Source organism: Phocoena phocoena, chromosome 4 (genome assembly GCF_963924675.1).
Source record: "Phocoena phocoena chromosome 4, mPhoPho1.1, whole genome shotgun sequence".
Classification (NCBI taxonomy): domain Eukaryota; kingdom Metazoa; phylum Chordata; class Mammalia; order Artiodactyla; family Phocoenidae; genus Phocoena; species Phocoena phocoena.
In genome coordinates, this window is record NC_089222.1 from 19,246,014 (window position 1) to 19,258,922 (window position 12,909).

General features: G+C 36.3%; 1 protein-coding gene across 2 annotated transcripts in view; it reads right to left on the reverse strand.

The window, feature by feature from the left end:
- Positions 1–12,909, reverse strand: part of STAG1 (STAG1 cohesin complex component) — a 306,358-nt gene that overhangs the window by 120,192 nt on the left and 173,257 nt on the right. For both annotated transcript variants that reach the window (XM_065876744.1, XM_065876743.1), the window contains exon 9: positions 9,889–10,012. In XM_065876744.1, coding sequence (XP_065732816.1) covers positions 9,889–10,012 — 124 coding nt within the window. The remainder of the gene's footprint in view (positions 1–9,888; positions 10,013–12,909) is intronic.

Genomic DNA, 12,909 nt, shown 5'->3' on the forward strand with positions numbered 1-12,909 from the left:
TGTGGCACAAGAGTGGTGCATGCAGGGCAACTGCTCTGTGTTGACTGCTGGACCATGGGGGACTGACACTACTGAAGCTAATCTTGCTCTGTCTGTCCCTTCTCCATATGAGTAAAGCATTGTTCCATCCAATGCTTGACTGTGTTGTGTCTTCCTTGGTGATCAGTATGCAGTGGGCAAAGAATCTGAACTTCTACTTCTAGTGATCGGCAACAGATGTCATTTGCTTGACATATACAGAGCTAAAAGGTTTTTGGTAAACTTGAGAAACAGAACATGGGATGAGTGAACACAAAGATGGACTAACTGAAAATAAATCCCACCCAAGCACTGAGATTTTGATGTAAGCAATCAAGCATTTGCAAGAAAGTAGAAGAATTGTACACATAAGCTAAAAGCAAAAAACAGTACAGTCATATTTACAAACTGGAAAGGACAAAGAAAGGTAATCTAGTGTCATGAGCATAAATACAAAAAGAGAGTAAGATACTTAGTGCAGAGCACAGAGATTACTAAAGCTGTATCTAAATTAGACCTATTCTGTGTCACCCTCAATGTCAGAACTAAAACCAATGGGTAGGAATTTAGAAATAAGTTTTGGTCAACAGAAAGATGAACTGAATTTCTAATAACTCCTTTAGCTGTTAGAGATTGTCCGTCTTTCTAATGACCAAAATTTAATACTGCAGAACTTACACAAATTGGCAGTATGAAAAAAGTTTGTCTTATTTATAGGAGGGTAGACTAGGTTATAACCTCTAAAATTCTAAAGTCAAGACAAAGAATATCAAATCATTATGTTGCATACCTTAAACTAACACAATGTTAAATGTCGATTATATCTCAACAAAAATGGAAAAATGCAATTGATAATTAAAATGTAATTTTTTAAAAAATGAGAAGAAATTTTATCAGCTCATTTGAAAATGCACAGGATGAGTCTGAAGACAGAGGTTACAGCCTATACAATGAACACTTTCAACCAGATGATTAAAAGGAGAGAAAGGAAATTAATCTTCAGAGAAAAAAAGTACAAGGTGATCAGAAAGGGAATGACAAAAAGGAAAGTTTAGAAATAAATATTTAATACTTACACTCTTTTCTAAGTAAAGCAATTGGAGATCACAGGAGAGGTTTATAAAATCATCCTATCGAAAATACTACCTACTCCTTAAATCATTTTATCAACAATGTACAAGAGAAACCTACCTCTTCCTTTATCTGGACAGAGGATTTCTACAGACAGACACAGTTTAGTGATTTGTTTTAAATTGATTTTTAAATCAAATTAAAGTTTTAATTTGGGGAGTTTGGGGAGACTGTTTATTTTTTGATAAGCCACATCAAATTGGTGTTTTCCCCAGAATTTGTGGACATACATAAGTTCTGTTAAAACTGGTAATTGTTACTGTTATTGAAATTCAGTAGAATACTCTATTAGGGAGGTGAGGAGAGGAGGAAAACTGGTATGGTAGTAGTAGGGAATAAAAATGAAAGACTTTAAACTTATTTCTACTAAAAAGCTTGTCTTCTTGGATTTAGTAGTATGGATATGCCTGCATGAGGGCACAAGGTGTAATTCTAATATCTCTCACACCAGTAAAATTTAATTGGATGCATCTGAGATGAGGCTTAGATGTAAAGGTCCCCAGTACCACATGAGGACTGGAAAAAGAAAACAAAATCGAGTTTGGGATTTATTACTATAGACAAAAGAATCTGAATTGATAGGGAAAATAAATATATTCAGGAAAAAATTCACTATGTACACACTAACTGGATTTTCCTTCAAATGAGGTGGGAAATAAGAATCCCTTTTAATCCTCAATTAAAAATTAGTCACCGAAACTGACCAACCAACTTATGATGATCTCCCTACACTCTGAACGCTCTTTTATAGCAAAAATGGCCTATAAAATTCCCTTGGGAACTTTCATTATAATTTATGTAATTTTGTGGTTTTCTTTGATAATACTTAGCACACTATTATTTAAAAAATAAATCCTCGGGGAACCGGATCAACATGGCAGAGGAGTAGGACGTGGAGCTCACCTTCTCCCCACAGATACATCAAAAATACATCTATGTGTGGAATGACTCTCACAGAACATCTACTGAATGCTGGCAGAAGACTTCAGACTTCCAAGAGAGCAAGCAACTCTCCATGTAACTGGGCAGGGCAAAAGAAAAAGAGAGAGAAAGGAATCGGGAATGGGCCTGAACCTCTGGGAGGGAGCTGTGGAAAAGGAAAGGTTTCTGCACACTGGGAAGTCCCCTCAATCCCTCTGTCCACTGGCGGGGACAGAGGGGTAGCTTCAGAGCCTTGGAGGAGAGCACAGCAACAGGTGTGTGGAGGGCAAAGCAGAGACAGACCTGCACAGGTCAATGCTGACCGGCACTCCCCAGCCTGAGACGCTTGTCCACTTGCCCGCTGGGGCAGGTGGGGGCTGGGTACTGAGGCTCGGGCTTTGGAGGTCAGACCCCGGGGAGAGGACTGGGGTTGGCTGTGTGAACAAAGCCTGAGGGGGGTAGGGTGCAGGGTGCCACAACTGAGGGCATCTGGGAAGAAGCCTGGGCCCACCAGAGGCAAGGGACCATTGTTGGGGGGCATGAGAGGAGAAGGGTGGGCCTGCCATAGGAGCTTCTTTCTCTGCATGCTCACAGGCAGCAGGGCACTGCCTATATGAGCTCCAGAGGCAGGCAGGCGTGAGCCATGGCTGACATCTCGGACTCCAGAGGCAGGTGCGGAACGCTGCCGTTGCTGCTGCCACTTTCAAGGGTCCTGTGAGCGGGGGTGCAGATCACTGCCCTCACCTTTCCAGGAGCTGGCACGGCCCACCACTGCAGAGGGTCCCATGAAGTGGGACCAACTTCCCCGGGAGTGCGCACAGCCAACCACTGCTGACAAGGGCCCTGCAACCCGGTGCCAACCACTGCCCCCGCCTCCACGGGGTGCACAACACACCGCTGCCACCTATGCCATCTATGGTCCCAAGATCTAGGGCCAACTTCCCCAGGGACACATGACCTGCTGCCGCCATTGCAGAGAAACTTGCGACCGGGAGCCAACTCTTGCCCCCGCCTCCCTGGGAGCATGCACCTGCACACCCCGATCAAGGGGATAATAGCCAGCACATGCTAAGAAAGAGACAGCAAGCATCCAAACCAAAAACAGCACTCATGTCAAAAAAATACTGAACCCACACAAGCTACACAGGGATTCTCCTGCTTATAAATAGCACTCCAAGACCGCAGTAGATAATTGTTTCTCCTGAACTCACAGAGTAAGAGAAATATAAGCAAAATGAAAAAGCAGAGGAACCACTCTTAGTTAAAAGACCAAAAAAATTGCCTGCAGGAACAATGAAAAAGACCTCCTCAGTCTAACAGACACCGAGTTAAAAAAGGAGGTAATGAAAATACTGAAGGAATTAAGAAAGGCTATCAACAGAAAGGCAGATTACTGTAAAAAGGAACTTGAAACTACAAGGAGGAGACAATAAAAATTAGAAAATTCATTTGCTGAGACAAAAGCTGAGCTCAAGGCAATGAATAGCAGAATGAATAATGCAGAAGAAAGAATAAGTGACCTGGAAGATAGACTAATGGAAATTACTCAATCAAAACAGAAGAGAGAAAGCCAAATGAAAAAAAAAAGTTAAAGCAACATAGGAGACCTATGGGATAATATAAAGCAGGTCAATCTATGCATAACAGGGATTCCAGGAGAAGAAAGAGAAAAGGGGATTGAAGATGTATTTGAAGAAATTATGGCTGAAAATTTCCCAAACTAAAAGAAGGAAACAGATATCCAGATACAGGAAGCACAGAGGGTCCCAAAGAAGATGAAGCCAAACAGACCTACATCAAGACATATTATAATAAAAATGGCAGAAGTTAAAGATAAAGAGAGGATTCTAAAGGCAGCAAGAGAAAAACCAAGAGTTCTTTACAAGGGAACCCCCATAAGACTATCAGCTGATTTCTCTACAGAAACACTGCAGGCCAGGAGGGCGTACAAAATATATTCAAAGTCTTGAAAGAGAAAAATCTGCAACCTAGAATACTCTACTCAGCAAGATTATCATGTAGAATAGGAGGAGAAATAAATAATTTCTCAGACAAGCAAAAATTGAAAGAAAACAGCAATACTAAACCTATCCTGAAAGAAATATGGAAAGGTCATCTCTAAATAGAAAAGAAGCAGCAAGAAGAAATAGGAAGGAGGAAATCACAATTGGAAAGTAAATCACTTAAATGAGCCAGTATAGAGATCAAAAAGAAAAAAAAAAACAACACTATTTGTGAAAGCAATGATAAACACAAGGAACAGCAAAGGGATAAACATGAAGATGTAGAAAGGGACATCAAAATCATAAAATGTGGGGAAGGAGAGTAAGAAAATGCAGATTCTTTTTCTTTTTTTTAAATGTGTTTGAGCCTATATGACTACCAGTCTAAAGCAAGCATATATGGGAAGGGGTTAACATACTTGAAAACAGGGCAACCACAAATGAGAAACATACAATAGATTCACAAAAACCGAAGAAAGAACACAAGCATAAAATAAAAGGAAATCATGAAACCACAAAAAGAAAAACAGAAAAAGAAAGGAACAAAGAAGAAACAAAGAATCAACTGGAAAACAAGGTTTTAAATGGCAATAAATACATATATATCAATAATTACCTTAACTGTCAATGGACTGAATGCTCCAATCAAAAGACATAGAGTGGCAGACCGGATAGAAAAAACAAGAGTCTACAATATGCTGCCTACAAGAGACCCACCTTAGGGCAAAGGATACACATAGATTGAGAAAGAGGGAATGGTAAAAGATATTTCATGCAAATGGAAATGACAAGAAAGCAGGAGTTGCAATACTCATATCAGACAAAATAGACTTTAAAGCAAAGGTTATAAAGAAAGATAAAGAAGGACACTACATAATGATAAAAGAATCAATACAAGAAGATGATTTTGTACTTATCAACATATATGCACCTAATATAGGAGCACCTCCGATACATAAAACAAATACTAACAGATATAAAGGGAGAAATTGATGGGAATACAATAGTAGGAGACTTTAACACCCCACTCACATCAATGGACAAATCTTCCAGACAGAGAATCAACAAGGTAACAGAGGTCCTAAATGATACAACAGTTAGACTTAATTGATAGTTTCAGGATACTACATCCAAAAAAAAGCAAACAACAACACTCCACAACAAACAGAATACACATTCTTTTTGAGTGCACACAGAACATTCTCTAGGGCTGACCACATCCTAGGTCACAAAACTAACCTCAACAAATTTAAGAGTACAGAAATTATTTTAAGCATTTTCTCTGACCACAATGGCATGAAATTAGAAATCAACCACAGGAAAAGAAACGAGAAAAGAACAATTAGTTGGAGACTGAATAACATGCTACTAAAAAACCAATGGGTCAATGAGGAAATCAAAAAGGAAATTAAAATCTACCTTGAGACAAACAACAATGAAAACACAACCATACAAAATCTATGGGACACAGCAAAAGCAGTTCTTAGAGGGAAATTATAGTGATATAGGCCTCCATCAAAAAACAAGAAAAATCTCAAGTAAACAACCTAAACTATCACCTAAAAGAATTAGAAAAAGAAGAACAAACAAAACCTAAAGTCAGCAGAAGGAAGGAAATAATAAAGATTGGGAAGGGAATAAATAAAATAGAGATTAAAAAAAAAAAGGAAAAAATCAACAAAACCAAGAGCTGGTTCTTTGAAAGGGTAAACAAAATTGACAAACCTCTAGCCAGGCTCACCAAGAAGAAAAGAGAGAGAACCCAAATAAACAAAATGAGAAATGAAAAAGAAGAAGTATCAACTGATACCGCAGAAATACAAAAAACATAAGAGAATACTATGAACCATTATATGCTAACAAATTTCACAACTTAGAAGAAATGGATAACTTTCTAGAAGCATACAGACCACCAAAATTGAATCAATAATAGATAATTTGAACAGACCAATCACTAGAAGTGAAATAGAATCTGTAATAAAAATACTTCCTACAAACAGAAGTCTAGGACCAGATGGCTTCACAGGTGAATTCTACCAAACATACAAAGAACTTACACTGATTCTTCTCAAACTCTTCCAAAAGACTGAAGAGGAGGGAACACTCCCAAAGACATTCTATGAAGCCACCATCACCCTGATACCAAAAGTAGACAGACACCACCAAAAATGAAAATTATAGGCCAATATCTTTGATAAATATAGATGCAAAAATCCTCAGCAAAATATTAGCAAAAAGAATCCAACAACACATAAAAAAGATCATACACTATGACCAAGTGGGATTCATCCCAGGTTCACAAGGACGGTTCAACATATGCAAATCAATCAGTGCAATACAGCACATTAATAAAAGAAAAGTCAAAAACCACATGATTATCTCAAAAGATGCAGAAAAAGCATTTGACAGAATTCAACATTCATTCATGATAAAAACTCTTACCAAAGTGGGAATAGAGGGAACATATCTCAACATAATTAAAGCCATTTATGAGAAACCCACAGCCAATATAATAATCAATGATGAAAAGCTGAAAGCCTTCCCACTAAAATCTGGAACAAGACAAGGATGACCACTCTCACCATTTCTTTTCAACATAGTATTGGAATTCTTAGCCACAGCAATCAGACAAGAAAAAGAAATAAAAGGTATCCAAATTGAAAGGGAAGAGGTAAAATTGTCACTATATGCAGATTACATGATACTATATATAGAAAACCCTAAGGACTCCACACAAAAACTACTAGATCTAACAAATAAATTCAGCAAAGTAGCAGGATAGAAGATTAACATTCAGAAATCGGTTGCATTCCTTTACACTAACAACAAAATATCAGAAAGGGAATGTAAACACCTTTTAAAATTGCACCCCCCCCCCAAAAAAAATTGAGGAATAAACCTGACCAAGGAGGTGAAAGACTTATATGCTGAGAACTATAAGACATTAATAAAGGAAATAAAAGAGGATTCAAAGAAATAGAAAGATATCCCATGCTCTTGAACTGGAAGAATTAACATTGTTAAAATGGCAATACTACCCAAAGCATTCTACAGATTTAATGCGATCCCTATAAAATTACCCATGACATTTTTCACAAAACTAGAACAAATAATCCAAAAATTTATATGGAACCATAAAAGGCCCAGAAGTGCTAGAGCCATCCTGAGGAAAAAAACAAAGGCAAAACTCCCCAGACTTCAGACAATGCTACAAAGCTACAGTAATCAAAACAGTGTGGTACTGGTACAAAAACGGGCATATGGATCAATGGAACAGAATAGAGAACCCAGAAATAAACCACACACCTATTGTCAATTAATCTTTGACAAAGGAGGTAAGAATATACAAGGGGAAAAAGAAAGTTTCTTCAGCAAATGGTGCTGGGAAAGTTGGACAGCTGCATGTAAATCAATGAAGTTAGAACACACCCTTACACCATGCACAAAAATAAACTCAAAATGGCTTAAAGACTTAAACATAAGACAACATACCATAAAACTCCTGGAAGAGAGCATAGGCAAAACATCCTCTGACATAAATTGTACCAATGTTTTCTTAGGTCAGACTCCCAAGGCAATATAAATAAAAACAAAAATAAACAAATGGGGCCTAATCAAACTTGCAAGCTTTTGCACAGCAAAGAAAACCATAAAAAAAAAAAGAAAGACAACCTACCAAATGGGAGAAAATACTTGCAAATGATGCAACAGACAAGGCTTAATCTCCAAAATATACAAAAAACTCATGCAACTCATCAACAAAAAAACAAATAACCCAATTGAAAAATGGGCAGAAGACCGTAATAGACATTTCTCCAAAGAAGACATACAGATGGCCAATAGGCACATGAAAATATGCTCAACATCACTAATTATTAAACAAATGCAAATCAAAACTACACTGAGGTACCACCTCACACCAGTCAGAATGGCCATCATTAAAAAGCCTACAAATAACAAATGCTGGAGAGGATGTGGGGAAAAGGGAACTCCTACACTGTTGGGGAGAACTGTAAGCTGGTACAACCACTATGGAGAACAGTATGCAGGCTACTCAGAAAACTAAAAACAGAATTACCACATAATCCAGCAATCCCCCTCCTGGGAATATACCTGGACAAAACTATAATTCAAAAGATACATGCACCCCTATGTTCATAGCAGCACTGTTCACAATAGCCAAAACACAGAAACAACTTAAATGTCCATCGACAGAGGAATGGATAAAGAGGATGTAGTAAATATATACAATGGAATACTATTCAGCCACAAAAAAAACAAAATAATACCATTTGCAGCAACATGGATGCAACTAGAGATTGTCATACTAAGTGAAGTCAGAAAGAGAAAGACAAATATATGATACCACTTATATGTGGAATTTAAAATATGGCACAAATGAACCTATCTACAAAACAGAAACAGACTCAAGTTGGGCAGGGAGAAGGATGGACTGGGAGTTTGGGATTGGTAGATCCAAACTATTACATTTAGAATGGATAAACAACAAGGTTCTAATGTATAACACAGGGAACTATATTGAATATCCTGTGATAAACCATAATATAAAATATAAAAAAGAATGTACATATGTGTATAACTTAGTCACTTTACTGTACAGCAGAGATTGGCACAGCACTGTAAATCAACTATACTTCAAAAAAAATTTTTTAAAAATGCCAAACCTATAAAAAAATTAATTGCTCTGAGCTGTCTAGAAAAATCAATCAATCAATCAATCAATCAATAAGTAAAAAATGCTCCACAGGCTAATAATGGTAATATATAGAAAATAAGTCTTACACTATTACCAAAATTACTGTAAAAGTCTAAGAATATAATTGCATTTAAAAAGATAAAATGAAAAAAAAAGATAAAATATCTTCTAATAGTTATGATACTTTTAACAATTCGAATAATGGAATATAACATCTTTTAAAAGAAATCATTGTTAAGATTTCTTTTTTGTGTGTGAAAATCTGGCAATTCAAGTTATAGAATGTCAGGTCATTCAATATAAAAATTCCAGCAATTTATCATTCCTATCCTTGGTTATTTAAGGATTACATACTCAGGACTTAATAATGTGAGATTCCTTTTAAGTCAGAGCCTTTTCTAAGAGAGTGGAAGTAGAGACAGATTTTAAGACCAGATATTCTAGAATCCAACAAATCTATTCAACTCTGCTAAAACATTCTACTATGATATGACCTTAGAGAATTCAAAATAAGAAAGCTTACTTAGTTCCTATATATTAAGAGAAATAGGAATCTCTTTTGATTCCAAACTAGAAAAAAATTATAATTAGCTTATTGAGAGACTACATTCTCTTAAAATTTAGATGTACCAGGTTGCCAACCTTGGTTTAAGACGGCATTACAACTAAGTAAGACACGGTTTTCACACATATGCTGATGTCTCAAGTTTCATCATGGCCACAAGTAAATAGTATTCAGCTGTATCATCTTAAATTTCCATATTATTATAAAGCTTGAGAAAAACCAACCAATGCCATCTTTTTTTTTTCTTTTTCTTTTGCGGTATGCGGGCCTCTCACTGTTGTGGCCCTCTCCCGGTGCGGAGCACAGGCTCTGGATGCGCAGGCTCAGCGGCCATGGCTCACGGGCCCAGCCACTCCGCAGCATGTGCTATCTTCCCGGACCGGGGCACGAACCCGCGTCCCCTGCATCAGCAGGCGGACTCTCAACCACTGCACTACCAGGGAAGCCCCCAATGCCATCTTAATTCCTAGCTTTCTAGTATTAATATTAGGACAAGTACATCTTCTATGAAAGCTGAGAACAGAGTAACTTACCCTGTCATGAAGAGTCCAGCCAACATATTTTAGGTAACTGTCATTTAGGAAGGCATCACTATACATTTTCATCCATACTCCAATTTCTTCAATACAAATGGCTCTAATCTCAGCAATAGCATCACTAGAGAAGGAAAAAAAGAGTCAAACCTCTGATTAATATCCAAAGCTAGAAAGTACTTCATACTCATTTTCAGCAAGCAATAGATATCAATATTATCCAAATACCGTTTTTATATCTGCCCTCGCAAAGGCCTCCAACTTGAATATCTTCTATTTTTTATATGGCTTCTATAAAATAAAAACCACCAATAGCAAACAAAAAAAAATGCTTCTGGAAATCATCTTATTTTGACTCAACTGCTCTATTTTCAATGGACTAGGAAATGACATTTGGAGCTTTCTGAAAGCCTCACAATTATTATGGGATCAATACACATGTTAAAACTTCTGAGGAACCAGAGTATCAACATCCAAATACAGGATAATGGAGAACTCAAAACGTGTTTCTCTAAATAACTGTGACTCTTTCTAAGCTAGTATACATCTAAAGAATTAAAAAATAATTTTCATGAACAAAAAATTAGTATCTATGAGGCAAAATTGTAGCAGCCTGTATTATTTGAAAATGTACAGTAGTTTACAAAACGAAGACCTTGAAGTAACTGCACAGGGAAGAAGAATAATTCACATTTAGTCACAACAGAACAATCCTGGTGACCACACTATGAAGTGGTAGCAGAACAAACCCCAAAAGTCAGGTCTCTGGCTCTGTGCCCAGACAGCTTTTCACCTCACCATAAGCATCTACTACAACCCTCCTGGAATCACTTCTACTCTAAAATCTGTGAACCATGAACAAATACACTGTTAATATTTTATTTCAACAGGATAATAACTCTGGCTAAAAAAAACCCGTATTATACAATTAAGATAAATCCTTTCTTTTGTAGATCAATCTTAAAGGTTTCTGAGTTGCCATACATGAATAATTTTTAATTCTCCAATTTACACAAGGCAATCATCTGTCAAGGAGCTTTCCTTAGTTTCTCTTTTGTGATAAAATGAGTGCTAGTATTCTAATATTTAATTCTCTGCTCTAATAAATCTTAGTTCCTTCTAAGTCCTTGTCATTGCTTAAAGAATAAAAATGTGAGAAACTTTCAAAACCATACTACCAATTACAGTCTTTAGTTTTCCTACACTTTTGCTGTTGTTTATACCTTTTTCTCATGGAGAGATTCTATAGCACAGAGGCTAATGATACAGACTTTGGAGTAAGACATCCTGAGTTCAAATCCTGACTCTGCTATTTACTAGCTGCAAGGTATTTCCTTCTTTCTTAGATTTCCTCACCTGTAAAACAGGGATAATAACTGAACCTAGACCTCACAGTGCCTGTGAGGATGAACTCACTTAATAAAAGTATCAATAAAAGTATCAATAAAATACTTAGAACTGTGCCTGGTACCTACTAAAACTTTCCATCAATGTTCATTATTATAATCTTTTAATTGTCATCAATCTAGACATTCATAGATGATACAATATAAAAAGTAGCTTAAAAACTGTGAAAGAATGTTCCTTGACCTTTAAAACAATGAATGTGAATGGTTCAAGGGTATTTCTTTTTTTCTAAATATGAAAAATTTCAGACATTACAAAGTTATTATGCTTTAACTTCATATATATTGTTTTACATATTTTGAAACTTTACATACATTATATCTTATAGGCTTCCTCTCCAACTAGATTTTTTCACAAACCAGTTTTGCAATTTATACACACTGATTCACACAGCTCCAAGTCCAATATATTAACCTTAACTGATGTTCAGTGTTCCTTTCTATAAATAAATTACTTATACATTCTCTCAGTGGCAGATATTTAGGTTGTTTCCAAGTTTTTGCTTTTATTAACAATGAATGGCATAAGCATTCTCGTACATGTCTGCTTGTGTAAGCGTTTCCCCTAGGGCAGTGTTTTTAAAACAGTACATTACTACCTACTAGCACATTATGAAATAAATTTAGTGAGTGGGGAAAAAAAAAGTATTTGGGATAGAAAATACTAAAATGTTTCACATGGGGTAAGGCAAGTTAAGTATTTTTTCTTGGAACATCTGTGTACTTGATGTAGGAAATGGTCAGTCAAGTCTGTGAGACACTGCTGTTATACTTAGAAGTGAAATTTACTGGGTGAGAAGGAATACACATCTTCACCTGAATTAGATATTAACAAATTTCTCCATATAGTGCTTTCATCCCTGCCTGTCACTTGGTATTGTTCTACTATTTTATATAAATTTCTACTTCTAAGAACTACAAGTTCATATACTTTGTCTTCTTCTACTGGGCTGTACAAATAAAAAAAAATAACAGCAAAAATAAAACAAAATAAAATAGCACCCCTCCAAAACCAAAACATAACCACAAAATACCCAAATCCCAAAGATCAATTACACTTATTCTCTGCTGAAATACGCTTGTACAAACCAATCAAAAAAATTAAAGCAAAAAAAACCAAGCTGAGTTTTTTATTACACAAGCTCAGAGAAGTAGGGTAAGGACACAATGAATAGGTATGGTATTTTGATTAAAACTATAGTGACTACTAAGTACAGTAACTCATAATACATAGCTCAATCATTCTTCCATTCATTACCATTGGTATTACCATTACCTCTGGTATTGAGATTATAGGTGGCTGATTCCCAAGGCTAGAGAATATAAAGGCTTAGCTTTATTTCAGTAGGAAAATATTGCTCAAAATCTTTTTTTATAACCATTTCTATGTCTAAGCCTAACCTCTAATACCTTTTTCTCATGCTTATTAGACTGCCAAAAGCTCATGTTCTTGAAACACAGCTCTTCTCTGTAAGCACTGCCGACATTTAGATACAGCTTATTTTCTTGGAATCCCAGTCCTTGTCTACTTCAGATGGTAGTCTGACGCCTCCCACTTTAACTTAAAATTTTTTTCATATCCTTTTTAGATTTACAATTTGACTATGTATGTAAG